At 36.3% G+C, this 19,024-nt stretch overlaps 1 protein-coding gene across 5 annotated transcripts in view; it reads right to left on the minus strand.

The window, feature by feature from the left end:
* The window catches only part of arhgap42 (Rho GTPase activating protein 42), a 137,394-nt gene that overhangs the window by 64,401 nt on the left and 53,969 nt on the right, over positions 1-19,024 (minus strand). For all 5 annotated transcript variants that reach the window (XM_015388531.1, XM_015388530.1, XM_015388529.1 and 2 more), the window contains exons 2-3: positions 18,894-18,989; positions 10,796-10,857 (exon numbers count right to left, since the gene is read on the minus strand). In XM_015388531.1, the coding sequence (XP_015244017.1) occupies positions 10,796-10,857; positions 18,894-18,989 (158 nt within the window). The remainder of the gene's footprint in view (positions 1-10,795; positions 10,858-18,893; positions 18,990-19,024) is intronic.

Raw genomic sequence — 19,024 nt, forward strand, 5'->3', positions numbered from 1 at the left:
CCAACAATGTGTCTTTTATATAAAAAAACAATGAATTATTTATCAGCTGGGGAAAAAAATATAATTTGCAGCCTCAAATGGGTGATTATCCATGCCTGTGAGCTTCAGGAAAGAAGTGGAATTTCTGGGCAGTTTAACAATAGTTTAAATATCTCTTCCTTGAGAAAAAGCATTTTGCTCAAATTACTCAGCAGTAACATGTTTTTAACAATGGTACACCTTTTTACTCTGTTGGAATGCAACCACAAAATACTATTACTTAAAAGAATATTAAAAACTGAATCTGCTTTAAGATTGGAATTCATAAAACGCTTACAAAACCTTATTTCCAGACTTCTGGAATTGAACAAAACTGGGTCTGCCTTTCCAAACATTTAGATTAGATTAGAATAGAATGGATTCAATTAGATTAGATTAGATCAAATTAGATTAGAATGAAAGGAATAAGGAATGAAAATGAAAGAAAAGGCCTCTTTGCAGCATGTGATTATAGTGTTTCTTATGAGCAGCAAATGAAAAATGTGATTTGAAAACAAAGTATACATTTAAATATATTAATTACTGATTTTTGATTTCATGAGCATATTAATCTGATATGTGTAAATTGTACCAAATATGCTTTGCATGCTTACTTTCAGTTTCTTAATAAGATGCGTATCATCACAAATAACACAACAGATATTAAACATGAGCAAATAAAAACTTTGATAGGAAAACAGACATCAAAGGGACATCATCTGACACAAATAATTTGAAATATATAAAATGAGTTTATCCAGAATAACAAAAAAGATGCTACCTTGTAAAATGATTGATTTGAAAATAAATAGTACTGTCAAGCAGACTTTTAGCTAGGGATATTTCATAGGGTGTACACCTGGGTTATCACATATTGGGATGTTCGTAGGGTGTTCTTTAGACTCTCTGAAATGCTATTTCCTGCATTTTTGAGGTGGAATGCAGCTCATATTTTGTCTTTTTTACAACACTACTTTTGTCCTGATTATGGAAAGTATGTGTTCTTGAATGGAGGTGGAAATTTAATAAGGAAACATGAGATCATTTTTAGGTGCAATATTATGTTTCATAGGTTAATTCAAACAATCAGAAAGTGTAATGCTACTTTCACACCGCGATTTGAGCAGCAAAAAAGCGCCTGCAGCTTCATTTTTGAAGTTTGTACACATTAAGGTCAGAGCATGAAGAGCATCTTTGATGCTCCTGAAGTGCGTCCAGTAAAGTGTGTACATCTGATGCTTTTGCTGCTCCTGTGTTCAAAGGCAGAGAGTGGCTATGCTATATTTGTCGTGATAAGGGGGTAAAAAGTAGTTTTTTTGCAAGAAGGTCCACCTGAAAACTTAATCTATGCAGTCGGTTCATTCATCAAGATTACAATCCTGCCTTAAAATATTATTTAGGCGACTGGAAGTAGATGTTAGCGTTTTTTCTGGTATATGGTACAAACTGTAGGCAACAGAATAATACGTGTAAACACATTTTGCCGACAGATTTCAACATTTTAAGTTGATTTAGTTATTAATAAAAAGTTTTAGTGGAGTGATTATAATGCTCTGCATCAGGAGCGCAGTCTGTCTACCTGCCAGCTGCCAGATCAGCTTTTCTGATTGGTTGATGTGGCAAGTAGATCAGCAAAATTTTTATTTTTTTCAACTTCAGCCTTGCCGCTTGTGAAATTTTGAACATCTGAGCAAATTTTCCACAGGAATAACAGGATGTAAAATTTGTCATATTTTTTTTCAACTGTGACCCCAATGCCAAAACACACTGAAAATACTTCATTCTTGAGTAGATTAAAGTTTTAAAAATCTCAACTGCATTAAATAAAACTAAAACAAACATCTTGTTCCAGTTAATGTTTAAACACCGTTAAGTTTATTAGATTTTAAACTACAGAGGATTAAATACGCCAGACTGATCATAGTGAAAAGCCCTCTTTGAACAGGTCAACGATCCAGTCATGTTCATAGACAGAAGCTCCCTTGCTATCAGGGAGTCATTACTGTGCAGATGACTGACACAAATGACATGAAAGCTGGATTTCTACAAAGGTTTTGACTTTTTAGAGCTTCAGATCAGCTGACAAAGTGCATCAGCAGGAAATGACTTTAATGAGGAGTGTAGAGGTGTATTTGTAAAGGGATTCTACAGTAGAAAGAAATAATTTGGCTATGTTTTATGAAGGCTAAATATAAACAGAAATTCCAAGATGTACAAAATATGGCTCAGACCAAAGTGGTTAAATAATTGCTAGAAGAAATGTGGTCAATACATGAATGCTGATCCTCAGCTGAACAATGCAACCTATTCCCAATCTCATCTATATTTTTAATGGCCACATTGACTTTCACAGGATGGGACAGAGCTACTCAATCCCTCTTGGATAAGGAGTCTTAGCTGCACTAAATAAAAATAGAACCCTACATGGTCATACTGGAAATTCTATTGTAAATAAATGCAATGATTTATTTTGTTAAAGTTATATAAATTAGCATTCTGAATAATGTCTCAGAACGTACCAAGGAGGAACTGCTTTAAAAGACCTGTGAACTGGGTCTGAAAAGAGAAGCAAATAAAGATGTTTGTTGCTACTTGTGGGTCCGGCAACATGCCAAACAATAAATGAGATGGTAGCATCAGCTTGTTTCTGTTTAAATGAGCTTTAAAATGAGGGCAGGGCCGGCTGGAGTTTATCAAAGAGCATCGGTGACAGTTTAACACTCTGAGACATATAGTTTCCTTCACAATGTATGTTGGAGCAGTGGAAAAAGCAGGGCTCCTTTTAGTTCAAAGTAAATCACCCTCCTATTATAACCATCTAGGGGAATTATATAAAGTTTTTCATATCATAGGATTTAAAAGACACTAAGTTTACATATGACAAATTGCTGGCACTTACATCCCCAGAGATTCAAAATGTGTGCAAGCAGAGAAAAGAAAAACTCTCCCAGCTTCACAACATTAGGATCACAGAGCAGAGATCAGAGGCGCGCATCTTGCATATGCCAGACATCTGATGAGATGCAGACTACAAGGTAAAGAGAGAGAGAAGAGAAAGATGATGCAAAGAGGATTCTTTTTAAGAAAGTAACAGAAGGGATGAGGGGGAGCATGGGTGCTATGAATAGAATTTTACACTTTTAAATCTATTACAGATAAAGTACTGCATCATATAAGCTTCTGAAGGTATCTGTAGTTGCTTTTATGTATGAAGTTGTCTTTTTTTCCCCAAGTTACTTCGCAATCATGCCGTCTTCTTGTTGTCAAACAGTCTTCTTCCCTTTCAAGTGTGGTTTCATTTAATTTCTCCTCTCCATATCAGCTCTTCTTCTTTTTGTTTTCTGGCACTCACTGAAAAGATTGGATTTAAAACAAAAACAAAACCCACAAAGCACGTTAATGTGCATCTCTCATCCTGCTTTGTTTCTACTACTTGTGCACACATAAGCCTCTAACATGTGAACCCATAAACACCAATCATCTCTTACTGCCATCCACATTTCTGACTTAGCTTTGTAACGCGCTTTTGTGACATGTGTGCACAAAGAAAAAGACGACAAGTAGAACTAGGCGTTCCCAAATCCCCCCTGATTATTTGTGACAGGCATCAGATGAGTCACCACCATATGCAAAAGCACAGTTTGGGGCGACAACAACAAACACTTTAACAAGTTGTTTCCAATTTCCTTGCTCTGTAGTCAAACAGGACATTATATTAGACACATAAATAGCTTTCAAGAGCAAACTGAAAAAAACTTTACACTTTATAAGCATATCAAATCAAAAGCTCTACAAACCGAGTACACAGCAACATGAAACCACATTTGTTTACAATGATGGAATGCATGCACGACATTTTTATTTGCCAAATGCTTTTAAGAGCTTCCGCAAGTAGCTTTTTCATCCCACCTTTGACTTCCTACATTTTATTTGAGATCATACTAAGTAAGCTCACAGCACTGAATATAAACTCAAAGAGCCACTTTTTAACTGGAAAATATTACATCAATTTCGCAACTTTCTTTTAAGCATTTTTAAAAAGAAATCAGGAAAAAAATGTAATGCAATTATGGGGAATCTGCAAATGAATGGACCTGGTTATATAACTGAAAAGGGCATGAAATGGTCTGTCTGTAAACTGAAAATACATTTGAAACCAGATACACTGCTTAATAAAACACATAACCTTTTAAATAATTATATTTCAGACAATAAATTAGATTAAAGCAATACGGGTTTTGGTAGGTTAAGATTGTTAACATAATTTCTGCATCTAATTGCCGAAATAATGATATTTTTTATTTCTGTGGAACTTATCTTTAATCCTTCTTCAGATTACTAGATCTGCATGCAATAAAAACAGCTATGCTTTAAAGTATTTGGAAATGCCATGATAGTATTATCATTGCTTTCTAAGCATTTGATGGATCCATTGAATTAAGTCAAACTGAAGGGCTGTAAATTTATCTTAAGGCAACTATTTAAACACACTGCGCCCTTGAGTTACATTATTAGGAACATTGAGGTAAATCAGGATAGTATCAGGAAAAGAATCTGTTCTCGTCCACAAGTGTAGCTCATTGTCTGGTACTATTTTCTGATGTGTGAAGGTGCCTCATGCAATTGCTTCAAATGAATATAAACAGCTACTTCAGTAGGGATTGGAGTGTTGCTTCTCAAAAATGAATGGTTTTAGTGTAAACTATGCATATCTACCCGCAACAAAAGCAAAGATCTTGTAAAGATGCTTACAGAAGCTGGCAAGAGGGTGTCATTACCCACAGTGAAACAAGTCCTGTTCCAACATTGGCTAAAAGCCCACTCAGAGTGAAATGAATAAAAGATGCCAATAAACTCTGTCTTTAATTCCAAGATTATAAAGATGTGTTCTACGGTATGCTAAATGTTACATTGATTTGGGGCAAATCTTACATTTGGAGAAAAATTGGAAAAGCTTTTCACTCTTTCAGCACCATCATAACTGTGATGTATGCAGGTTGTAGCATTAAGTGTCCTGCAGAGTAAGGGACCAGTACACCTCACAAAATAAAGAGTATCATGAGAATAGAACTGCAATGTAGTAAAAATAAATAGTAAAGTAACAAAACTTCCCTAGACAAAGTTAAAGCCTCAGCATAAAACTATCCCTAATAGATACTGACTAAGTTTATCGTTGCTTCTGTTCAGGAGGATTCACTCAATATTCTTACAAACTAATGTAAAAAGCTTGTGGAAGGATAAACAAAATGTGTGACCAAGTCCATACAATTCAAAAGGGGAGTCTATAAAATATTAACTTAAATTTGGCAAACAGAAATGAATTCAGTAATCACGACTCACTTAAAACAGGGAAAGTTCTGTCTTGTCTTAATGTCAGGAAATGACAGAAAAGGTTGTCTCTTTTTTACAGGGTTCTCAGTGGCCAATTTCAGCATTACGGAGAGTCACAATGTCAGCAGTCAAAAATATACTCTAATTTGGCTATTACTCTGACTTACAAACAGCATACTGGCTGAGTAAATGGTGTTTTTGAACATAGGTACCTTCTAATTTGCACCTATATGTGAAAAACCTGTCCGTTGGTACATACGCTCCTACAGTACCAGTAGATAGAGAGCATTAGCAATGGAGACAGGGGTGGTATGGCCATAGGGAGGTTTGGAGGGATTCCAAAACAGCTGGTCTGGTATTCTACTTTTTTATCCAGTTAATGCAGGATTGTTGCAGATGGTTCAGGACAGAGATATTGAGAAGCCCTTCACAAGATGAAAAGCTAAAAAAAAAAAGCTCAAAAGAAAGACGGAAGAGATGGTAGAAAAAGAGCAGAAGTAAAAACAAAAACAATTTTCTTTCTTTGGCAACAATCTGCTACTGTTTTTCTGCTGCTTTCCTTTTTTGTTCATATCTGTATTTTTAAGAAGAACAATTTGGTTATTTAGTGGATTCAGAAGTGATATCTCTCAGCAGTGCTGTAGGAATTAAATAGCTTCTGGTTTTAATGATTATCACAGTAAAATTTCCAATGGCTACTATCACAGTTGAACTGAACTTACAATAAAAGTGTAACTTGTTACGCTAATGTCACAAATGCTGCAGCAAAGACAGAGAGAGAAGCTAGGGAAAGTACAGCAGAAAGCACAAACATCAACATTCATGGTTCAGAAAGAGTGATTAATGCTTCTGCCTATTGGTGACGATATTGACAACCAAGCACACACAAATCATGTGGCTAAGCTTTCATATTATAATGTTGCTACAGCAGTATGCCCTGGTATAGCATGAAGGAAACCAATTTGGGGACTGGGTCCAGAAATCTATCATTCACATTTTGTATACTTTATTACATTTCTACACACTAATGCATGGGTACCTCAAAATTAACTGAAAATAAATAATAGTGGTAACACATTTCTTTTTAAGGTGGACTGAAAGGAAAGATCATTGTCTTCAAGAAAGAATGCAATGTTCAATATTCATATTATTTGAATCAAAGAGTTAAATAAATCTCATAAAAAGCACAGTCATTAAATAGGTAACGTGATATTTTGAATTTAATTCACTTACATTTTTCAGAATTTCTCCATTGTGGGGGCAATAGAGGGATTTCCTATTCTATAAATGTAATATATGTAGAATTTTTGGATCACTTTCTGAATTATAGTTGCTACATAACAGATTCAGATAACAGTTAAATGGGCATGGTCACAATATATAATTCTAGAATAAAAAGACCATAATATCTATTTGATCATGATAAAATAAGGCTATATAAAGCAACTGTCTATCATGATTGTGTCTTAATAGTACCTTTTGGGCCTCAATAGAATTACAGCAACGGGTGTGATGAGCAGACTTAAACTGCCATAGCACTATTTGGGGGCAGTACAGCAACTGCCAGAAAGAAAGATATGACAATGTTACAATATTCAGGCACATCATAAAGTCCGACCGACAGTCCAATGTTTCACAGAAAAGCAAAAGCCTGGTGTGGTTGATACCTCCCAATATCAATTAAATAAACCAATCTCTAGCAACTCTAAGGAATCTTCTTCAGAGCCTCCTATCAGAGCATTAAGAGAAAGGATATTCCTGTTCTTAACAAAAGCAAAGATTATCCAGGTACGGTAAGAAATATTTTCCCCAAGTATATACAATAAAATCATAGGCTAAAAACTTTTTACTGGAATGAAAGCACATTAAATGCATTAAAATGCCACTTCTCCCCATTAGTGCACTGTTAATAAGGCCTGGATCGAAACTGAGTCTTAACCATTTGAGAGAAAACAAATTTCCGCTACTCCATTGGGAGGAGCTAACTGGGTTAGCCCATTGCTCCCTTGTTTTTTCCCTGTAAATATATACTACATCATACCTCAGGTCAAGGGCTGTTGTTACTATAAAAGCAAACCAAAGGCCTTATTTGCTAATAAATTTAGAAAGAAAAAGTATAAACAAAGGGTAAAGCACAAAAATAATATATATGATGTCAACAGGTTTCAGCAATCTTTCAGAAAAACCTTCTATTCAACCGGAATGGCGTATAAAATTAAGTTTTTACACTTGCTTGAGAAGATTTTAGCTTTTGCAAAAAAGGGGTAATGGACATTCTGGTGATGGAAATATTTTTTTAAATCAGCTCTGACGTAGCAAAGTTTTACTTCAAATGAATGATTAGCTGTTTGCGCTGTCAGTGTCTTCCTGGATGTTCCTATTATCCACATAAACATGGATGGAAACAACATCGCCATTACTAGCTGACAAATTAACATAAGAACAACTTGTTCCACAGCAACACGTTCAATGAAACTTTTACTCAATAACTGATCTATGGTCGGTGCTAGATTGCAGCCTCTACTTCCTGTTTATTTCAACCATGAGTGAAGATGTAATGTGGACCAGAATGTGTGACCACATTATGCTTTGCATTGCTGTTTAATTCAAACCAAATGGAAACACCAAACAATATGAATAACATTTGCTACAAGATTTAATCCAGGTTCAGGAGTAAAAGGTCTGCATAGAGATTAGTCAGAACCATTTGAATTTCCAGCTATAATGCACAACAGTGGTCTAAAACTGTAGTCCGTGAAGTCTGGTTTGCAGTAACTTTAAGACTTATCTGATTTTACTTATCTGACTAAGGGGTGAAGGGCAAGAGACGCATTTAAAAGATGCTGGACAAGAGCCCTCAAAGATTCTAATTTAACCACAGGGTTAAAATCACCTATTCATGTGAATAATAAGAAAAACTAGTCAAGGTTTCTTACTTCCAGGAGCTGGATTTACCAACATCAGACAAAAATGAATCTCTATTATTAGAGAATAATAATGGCAGAAAGCAGAATAGTTCGCTTCCTGACATTTTTTGGGGGGGAGAAAGAAGGCACCTTTTAAAGCCAGGACAGTAAGTGATCTAAATTCCTTTTTGGTTTGCATATTTTGCTGTTTCTGGGGTTGTGTGGAAACTGATGTAGGGAGGCAGTTGTGCATAACTAAGACACCCATGGAGAGATCTCCTCCACCTCCTTTGCCCTTGGCCTTTACGTCATGCCTGGTTTGTCTTTAGACATTCAGCCTTGTTGGAGGCTTGTTTTGCGACCTTTAGACCAGCCAACCAGAACCACCTAGTTTGCAAACAGGCCTTTAAAGGAAAGAGACTTACACTTTCATTAACCAAAAATTTCCCTAAAAACATTTGGCTAAATTCTTTGCTTAATTGCCATTCATACTGTGAGTTTATTAGGATAGTCTGTTATGTTTTGAAAAGTTAACCAAGTCTAATAGAGTACAAACAGTTAAATGTGTCCACTACTAGACATTTCCCAACATAATAGGCTTTGTTTTAATGGTATAAGCTCTTATTCCTTAATGAATCCTTTGTAAATGCTAAAACAAAAGCCAAGGCTAAATAATTAAATGTGAGGTGAATATTATTCATTCAATCATTGAGTTCTTTGAGCCTTATTTTTTTATGACAGGACTTGCTTATGGTATATGTTGCTTTTGATTGTTTTTTTCTGCAAAGTATACGGGATCAAGGGTTTGAATTTATTGAGAAATATGGGAAAAAACAATAGCATAGCTTTATTTGACATTGTATCAATTCAATTCAATTTATCTTTATTGTCATTGTCACAAGAACAACAAATTTTTTTTTAAAAGTGCCACCGATCAGTGCATATGCTTAAAAACAAAAATCACTGTCACCACCTTTTACCCATAATATAAGAAATAAATAACAATAACTGATACAAAACAACTAATAAATCTCCTTATGGAAATGGCCTGGCTTAACTACTGAGACACACAACAGTGTTACCAACATATGTACTGCTTTTTAAAATCCCCTTAAATATAATTTCTGACTAAATAAGAATTAATCCCTTAAAATGTAGCTCATCCCAAAATCGACTTTTCTTGCATCTAATCTGAATGAACTCTGCTGCTATACATTTATGTTAAAAGGCACAACAGCAAAATAAATAAACTCCCAGCTATGTTTACAACCAGAAACTCGTGTGCGAGTGAAATGGCGACGCACGTCCATGATGGGTCACCAAGCATGTGCTTGACGCGCAGCCACGGAGCTTTTTGTGTGGTGGTTGATGAACTGATGTGCAAAAGTAGTTTAACATACTTTCATGTATGTTTATTTTGCTCTTGCGCATTTTGACCTAAATGTACCCCAATAGAATTGGTTTTATTGGTGCCATTTTATTGTTACTGTCGTTTCTTTTAAATCCTCTACACTTTCAACAAAGATTTATTGAGCTCTGCAATATTTCTCCCTCATCACTGTTAATATAGCTGAACGACAGCCACTGCAGTTGAATTGCCCTATTTGTAAAAATGGTAAAGGTACATGCCTACTACATGGGTGCAGGCATTTGTTACCACAGCCCCTGCGTTTGTCACCATGGTGAGATATCCTGTACTACCCCAGTAACACCGTCTTTAGGCATTGCTGAGTCAGTACCTTGAAGCAAGTGGGTCAAACTGATAAGGGCTTACCGGGCTCCACAAATCCTCCATCAAAAGTAGCAAAAAATCCTCAAACTAAAAAGATCTATCCATGGTGTAATTACCAGCATGCCTCACTTAGACGTGCCCCTTAGGGTCTTTTAGCAGAAATTTTACAAAATTTGGCTTTGGAGGCTTTCACGTTACTAAGTCAGGGTGAGAAAAACTTTGGCTTAATCATGAATCACAAACACTCAAAATAAAAGAATGCAGACATTGTAAAACCTTAAATGAATATAAAAAACAAGGGCAAAAAAGCAGATTTCAACATTTTTCACATGATAAATGTGGTATATATCGTCAGATTTCTTTAATAAGATTTTTAAATACTATTAAAAATGCATAACTGAAGGATTTCAGTTTTGAACAGGTTTTGAGGTTTTGCTTTAAGAGAATATTTTTGTAACAAAGGATAATTTCTCTCAAAGGGAAACCTATTAAAAACATTTATTTAAGTTCCTGATATAATTTTTTTCTTGCACCAGCCAGAATAATTTTATTTCTTTATTTTGTAGCAAAAAAAGTTTAGACTTCGGCACCTAAACAAATGTTTTAGTATCCCTGTTCAAGATATCAATATATAAGGCACCAGAAAAAAAAGCTTTTAAATTCCAATAGATGTCCCGCTGGGACTTTAAGCGTGTCTTCATTTTATTTTATTTGATATGTTATTAAGAGTGCAAATAACATATTGACACATTAAAAGATTCAGTACTGTGTTGCTGCAGTCCTATCGTGTTTTAAAATGTGTCCTTACCAAGCGTCTTCTTTCCTCCTCAACAGTGTTCAGCAGCTGGGAGAATTCTTTGAAAGACTGGGCTGAAATGAAAATAATAAAAAAAAAAAATGAGATTCGAGAAATAGAGAACAATTGATGCTTTTGGATTGTTTTGAAATGCCTTCACATGCAAGATATCTGTGTGCAAAAACAGACGGCAGCATCGTGCCGGTAAGATGAAATAGAAACAACCAGCGCGGTGCTGCAGACGTTAGAGATGTGATGTTTCAGACACCTCCCACAGGACAATATTGTGCAAAATGTTTATTTGCTTTCTAGCTTCAGATCCTTCAGCACAGTGCATTTCAGAATGTAATAAAAGCATGCAGCTGTCCAATTTAAACCCAAGCATTGCCCTGCAGTAAGAAACAATACCTCAATTGAATGGATTCCACTGATCACTTCTCTTTTCTTTCATCCCCTGCAAGGCTTTACTATATACTGGCCCAGTGTAAAAGAGAGTGATGAGGTAGAGATGTGTTCTCACCATCTGGGATATATTTCAGTAGCCCAGATTACATCCTACTAGGCCAGATGAATATCAGAATACAATGTATCCCACCTTATCTGCAGTAGAATTGTGCCTGGATAGGTTCACAGCTTCATTAAGTAAAAGCCCTGATAAAATTTGGCCTCTGTAGGAGAGCCCCCGTGTCACTGCATGTCTAGGCATTTAGCGGCGGTCAAGCTCTGCTGCTTGCCAACAGAGTCACATCATTATCAACCCCGACAGCCTGGGAAAGGGACCCATGCATCATTGTGGACACGTTGGTCTATTTGCACACTAGATCTTTCAAAAACCAGGGAGCAATGATTTTGTGCCAACAATCTTGCAGGCAGCTGGCCTTCTTTGAATGCTACTAGCTCCTTTATCAACAGAGCAGGGCTATGAGGGGGTAAAGGCCACAGCGGGAGCCGCTGATGGTACAAGATTAGGAAGGAAATGGGAATCAAAGTAGGGTTAGAGCTTGCATATAATTCACTTGTAAATGGGGGGAAAGCAATAAATGTGATGAATCACTAAGTGAAATCAAAGTGGATAAATAAGATGGATCAGTTTATTTAAAAAAGTAATTTCCTGTATGAGTTTCCTAATAATATAATTATAAATTCTGTTCACTGCTGGTGCATAGCTGACATACACATGCTATCTGCTTGAATGTCATATAAAAGTGTTTTAGCCATTCTTTTTGTCAGGATGGATACAGGAAACAGAATCTTTAGATATGAAAACTGGATGCACAAATTTGAATTGATTTTGGTTTTACTCTAGTTCACATGGTGGAAAAATTATAGGAACAGGTTCAGAACACACAAATATCATTTCTGCTCTCTCCCCATCCCCTTTTCTATCAGTCACCTATCAAAATAAAAGTTGCTAAAGTAAAAAAGTAAAAAAAAAACAAAAACACATTCTGTTCTGATTTTTTTTATCCTTTTGCATGTTCATCACACTTAGGTGTTTTAAAACCTCACACAAGTTGAACTTATCTATCAAAACACAAGTCAGCACATAATAAAGTTTAAATCTGTAATTACAAATTAAAGGGAGAAAAAAATCCAGACCAATGTGGCCCAGAGTGGAGGGTTTTTGGCTATGTTCACACTGCAGCCTGAAGTGACCCAAATCCGATTTTTTGGCCCATATGCGACCTGTATCTGATCTTTTCATGGCTGTCTGAACAACATCGATCCGATTTTTTCCAATGCGACCCAGGCCGCTTGGCTATGTGCTCCTGAATCTGATAGGAATCTGATCTTTTCAAATGCGACCTGTGTCTGAACGGCCAGGTCACATTCATCTGACCTGAATGCCATTAATAGCTGACAAAGGTCACTATTCTGGGTCTTGCTATGAAGAAGCGGCAAGAAAAACAAAAACCATGGTGGACGGAGATTAATGCGGAGAGCAGCATTTATGTTTAACCATCTTGAAAAGATTGTGTTTTTATGGTTGGGAAAGATCGCTAGATGAGCTCTGGCACTACCATCCATGTTTACTTCCATAAACACAGAGTTCGCTGGCCTGTGACGTCATTGCGTCCTCTACTGCGCATGCAGGACACTTGCGTTGTATGACTGCAGTTCACACTGGAGATCACATACAAGTCGCATATATTTGGAAATGTGAATGGCAATGCAAAAAAAAAATTGGATTTCACAAAAAAATCAGAATTGAGCATCAAGGCCTGCAGTGTGAACGTAGCCTAAGATGACCTTTTTAAAGTAATCCTACATCCTCCCAATATGAATCCAGTCAGCGCTTTGACTAGGTCTCTCCAAGGTCTTCATTTTGTTTTATTCCAGCCATTCAGAGGTGGTGTTGCTGGTGTGTTTTGAATTATTTTCCTGCTGCAGAACCCAAGCTATTCTAGCATGAGGTCACTAAAAGCTGGCCAGAAATTTTCTTTCATTATTTGTTTTTATTAATTTATTTATTTATTTTTTTGGTGGACAGCAGATTATTACTGCAAGTCTTTCAGGTCTTGAGGGAGCAAAACAGCTTTAGACCATCACATTACCACTACCTTATTTTACTCTTTGTATGATCTTTTTTTCTGAAATGCAATGTTACTTTAACACCAGATTTATGGGATATGCACCTAAAAGTTCAACTTTTGTCTTCTCAGTCCACTGAATATTGCGTCAGAAGTCTTACGGCTCATTAAGATGTGTTCTGAAAATTTTATTTTTGCTCTGTTACCCTTTCCAGACTAATGGACTCAAATTCTCTTATTTGTTTGTTCTTGATTTATTTTTCTTTAATCTCAGCTAAATGTCTAGGTTTTGAGGTTTTTACTGTCTGACAGGTCCTATTTGGGTTATTTCATATGTTGTAGTAATCAGGCCTGGATCTGGCTATAGGAAGTAAACTCAGGCGTAATAAATCACAGTTATGCTTACACAGGTGACAGGCTGTCACTTTGTCAAACAGCGCCATGTAGGCTTGTTTTTTTCCCCCCCGAAACAAAAAAAAAAAAATGTAAAAACTACAATTTCAGTTAATTTGTCTAAAAGTAAAAGTAAAAACACTGGAACAACAATTTCACACACCATATTATAAATTCCTAAAATATTTTTTTATTTTATTTACAAATCTATTAACTCGTTTTAGCTTGAACATTTGAAACCACCACTGAAAAAGGATTTTCAGAAGGACAAGAGGAAATAAAGAAGATTTTAAAATCCTCAACACAGCACAAACTGTCAAGCATGAAGGTGATAAGCTCACAATGAGAATATTTCATTGGTGCATTGAACATGTATAATAAGAGCAGAGAGTAATACCTCCAAATCCTTCCACTCCATCCCCAACATAAGTACTATGTAGTTGATGCTTCACAGTTTAAAGGTATGAAGCACATGTACAAACTAGTTGTGGAATGTAGGAAGTAAGGTAACACGCAGGTAGTTATAAATATGTAGAGAATGCCTATAAGCCACCTTGCACCAGATAACTGATATATAAACAATATCCAAGACCCTGTTGATACTCACCCTGCAATGGGTTTAAAATATGGCTTGAGTTGATTTTTTTCCCCTTAATGTTTAAAATAAAAAGTGACAAATAACATGTATCACTTTAAAAAAACAAAAAAAAAGCTTTTATTTCAATCTAACCTTCTGGGAGGTGAATTTAATTTAAAGGGCAAAGAAATTCAAAATGTGACATGTAGCTAATCACAGGCGGGATGATTTGTCCGGTGGGTAACACCTTCAAAGTGACTAAAGTTGATAATGAGCACACAGATACAGGTCCACATGTGAGGACAAGGGAGGCTGCGCATGGTTTGATATTCAAGAGGGCAGGAACATAGCCATGAGAGCAGGAAAAAGCACTTTTGTGTACATAACACGTTAATCATGTGCATGAGGAAGAGTTGATGATGGTCTGTGTAAAGTAAAACTGCTTGTAGGACTATTACATGCTTGTGTGGACTTTTGGCAGAATACTACGCCATAATAAACTGAGCAAAAGTTTGGTTGCCTCCCATTTAAGCCTCTTTTATGAATTCAACAGCTCCCGAAGACTCAAGAACTGACCTTTGAGGAGAGGTCCTTCTACATTTCTAAAAAATTAAAATTTCTATAGCCACATCAATCTCTTGGCCCCATTGATTCCTAGATAACTGACATGGCATGTGAATGTCACTGCAGGAAGTCATCGAGGAAAATCAATAAAAGGTCAGGCGAACCTGTCTGACAGCGCACACAACATCCCAATGTTTTGTGGGGAGGCTGAAAGCATCAAAGTGAACTGCACCAATACTGCATCAAGATCCTTGGTGGCATTCATTCAAGGGTCTGGCTATGTCAGTCAGAAAGCCTGGTTTCATTGACGTCAAGATTGATTTCAACAGGCTGTTTCATTTTCCCCCCAAATAGTTATCATGGCCTTTTCTCTGTGAGACAGTGAGTGAACACAGCAGTGTAGCTTAGAGTTTAAATGGAAAACTGGCCAAGTGTTGAATTGAAAATTAACACAAAGGCAAGTTTCATTAGATAATTACATTTAAAATTTGATTCTTACATAATGTCATTTCATTGTATTGTCCTGATTATTTTCTTAATAAATAACAAAATCAATTTACAGGTGAGACAATAAAACTGCTATTGTTCCATCTGTGATCAACAGAACTCTCATTGCAGGCCTGGGAATGAGAGCATTGCCTCAAATTAAACTATGCTTTATTCTAATGATACTTGGCTTTGGGTGTGGACTTTTCCATTTAACATAATTAGCATCTGGGCCCATGACCCCCATACGGTTACTGCAGCTTTGTGTGGTAATGGTCATTTAACATTCTGATGAACATTAAAGCCTCGAGATGAGGCGGTCGATATCCTGTCCAGCCCTCACAGATGGACAGTAATTCAGCAGACCACAGCTCAGCACAGAGCAGAGGACTTAAGCTGGGGATAATGAGTGGGATGCAAAACAAGAGGAGAAGGAAGAGGCCAGACTGACAATCCTGCCCATTAGAGCCGGCGCATCCCCCAGCACATCTGCTTTCATATACCTGTAGGAGGCTGGAGTATTTCCACCTTCATTAATCTCTGACACTGATCACAATTAGTCCTTCAGATGTCCTGGAGACGTGACAAGTTTTTGCACAAGAACTGTCTAAGGAAAAAAAATTTAAAATACAAAAAACAAAGAGGGAACATAGACTAAGCTGTGGTTCAACTATATGTTAGATGAAAATCTACACGTCAGCTACATTTAAAAACAGGGCTTTTTTCCCCTATACTTGCCGTTTAAATCATTATACCCTGTTGTCTTACTATCTCTGATTTACCTTCTTTTACACTCTTTTTTCCTCTTTGGTTACACAAAGTGTTTTGTGTTTAGCTAACATAACAAGACATGCATGATTCTGTGCATGCACATAATGAATAAACAGAAAGGAGCCATAGAAGAAGCCGTAAACATATATTGTCAAACGGAGAAGCCATTAGCCCAAGCAAGTCAGCAATGCCAAGCAAAGGTTTCCAAAATCAATTCCAATATCAAGTGTAAAAAACATAACAATATTTGATGCCAAAAGGGATAAGCCAAGAGTAGCACTTGGAATACTATATTAGTGTTGCTGTGTTCACTGCAATAGAAGCTAAAGCTGCAAAAGCATCCAGATTTTGCTGACAGGTTGATGGATGTGTGAATACACGGCCTTAAGGCTTGTTTATGCTTGATGCATCTACGTTCAGCGCGGAAATGAGACGCCCGGAACGTTGCCGACACAGCGCTTGAAGCATTTAACACACCATGTAGCTTTTCTCTGCTCTAGCCAATATTCTGCCAACTCTAGGGGGGGTTGTAGGACACAGACAGCAACATTACAAGACCGCAATACAGAAGTAGAAAACACGTTTGTTTCCAACTATTTTAATGCCTCTTCTTATTATCCAAGAGTGAGAGTTAATTATTTCCAAGCGCTGTTCACAATCTGTTGATCGTAATTACAATATTTATGGACCAAATTATAAGACCTTTTTTTTATATTTCAAAGCCTCACCAATAGGAGCTGTTGCTTTACTGCCTTCTTTATTCGCATGGATGGATGTGCAATAGGTATTATTTGCAATAAATTGCAAATAATACCTATAGGTTGTGCAATCCTAGGTGTTCAATACGAAATAATCAGGCCGAGTGGAGACCAGTGAATGTAAGAATGTCGTAATTGAGGCACTGTGTAGACCTTGTGGACACATCAAGCATAAGCCAGCATTTATTAATATTGATGTTGTTGATACTGTAGCAAAGGTTTTTACATATAGAGACAGAAACGTTTATAAAGTAAAAATTGTGTATAATATTATTTTCTATTGTATTTTTTGCTCTTAAATATAGCAAGTGTTTTGCAAGGCAGTATATAGACTATGCAACTCAATCTCTTACCATAAATTAGTACTAACTATGAATACTTTATTTAGCATAATTACCACACACTGAATGCAAATCTGTTAAGACATGCAAATCTATATGGCAAATTGTGGCAACAATTTAGCTTGCAACATGCACCTTTCTAAGGAGGCAAAGGAGCCCTTAGAAGCCAAGAAAAATTACACTGGAAAAGCACAACTGGAAGTTGTAACCCTATCCCCACCTGAAGCTATGGTGTCTTGAGGCAAGATGCTGATCTACAACTGACTCGTGGTGACAGACAAGTGACTGCATGGCAGCTCTGCTGGACTGGTGTGTGAATGTTTGTGAATTTAGGTGTATAAGACCAACAAGGTAAAAAGCTTTCCAAAACACATCATAAAAGTTACACCACTATGGGCAAAAAGATATCTGTACACCACAGCCAAGTGGTAGCCAAGAGTCTAAACTTTTCAAAATAGTTCAGATTCACATCTTGAGAAAGGGCATATATCTATTAGGCATTTTTATGATGACAAAATAATCCTTTGAGTGAGGAATAGTTAATGGTTAATCAACAGGAAATTGTATGTGTTTAACACCATCTGAAATGATATAAAGAAACAGCACTGCATTGAAAGATACTAAAAAGGTATTCAGTGTGATCTATAAATTCCACACATTAAAAATCTTTTAGCTCCTGTTTAAAGCTTCTAGGACACTGGTTATAAATTCAAATTAATCTAAGCAGGACTGCAGCTATTATTAATTTAAATTATTCTTCTCATTTACCGAAAAAAAATGTGTCTTATCACATCAATATACCAGAGTATAAAAAAGTAAATAAACTTAAAAACACAAAAAGGTGCTCATTGTAAATTAATTTAATTGAAAAACTACAGACAAAGGTTTTAACAAATGAAATAACAATTTTCTGTTTTTCTAATAGAAGTTAATTACTAATTACTACTTTGAGTCTTTTCTTTTTTCGGCAAAGTGGATGTTTTAAAGTTGGTATATTCCTAGCAATGATTATACAGTTGACATATTAGTTAGAATTAATCTGATTAATTGTCCCAACCGTAGATTGGAAAAGTTTTGAAAGAGTAAAAGGTAGAGCAAAGGTCAAGGAAAATCTGACCGTAAAAAAAAAAAAAAACGTAAATACTAAGTGAAATGGCAAGTTTTCTAGGTGTTCATCTTGAAAGCATGGATAACTGGTGGCAAAAATCATTACCTGCAAATAAAGATCTACCAAAAGGGATGAGATCACTCAGACAGTTCATTTTCTTGTACAAGAAGAACAGGGGCTGAGTCTGAAGCTGCTCTAAGGTACAGTAGACAGCTCATGTCAGTAGTTCATAGTGATTGTTTACGGTGCTTAACCTTTTCTGTAATCAGTACTGTCACAAAACTGTCCTGACAATAACAGACATAAACTTAAAAAATATTCTTGAAGATTGTTTCCTCCCCATGATCAAAATAAGAATTCCAAATAAAAGGGCATAGGAGTAAACCTTGTGCTTCTTTCAACACATAGTCTTTGGACCTGTCTCTTTTGATAAATTTCCTATCACAGATGCCACTTTTTTTGTTAAACTAAATGACCCCCCCCCCCGCCCAACCCACTTTCCTGTATCGAAGATAGGGCATTTCATATGGATCAGGATTAAGCAAGTAATAGAGAGCGGTTCCAGGATAAATTATACTTACCAATGTTGACCTCATCATCCGTTTCAGCATCACCTATGCACTCAAACTGGAACTCCTGTAAGGACTGAGAGAACTTCTGCACTGCAGCAGAAAGACCTGGAATATCAAACAATCAGAGAAAAAGATCAAAT

The sequence above is a fragment of the Cyprinodon variegatus genome, unplaced genomic scaffold (assembly GCF_000732505.1).
Source record: "Cyprinodon variegatus isolate N-32 unplaced genomic scaffold, C_variegatus-1.0 Scaffold427, whole genome shotgun sequence".
NCBI lineage: Eukaryota > Metazoa > Chordata > Actinopteri > Cyprinodontiformes > Cyprinodontidae > Cyprinodon > Cyprinodon variegatus.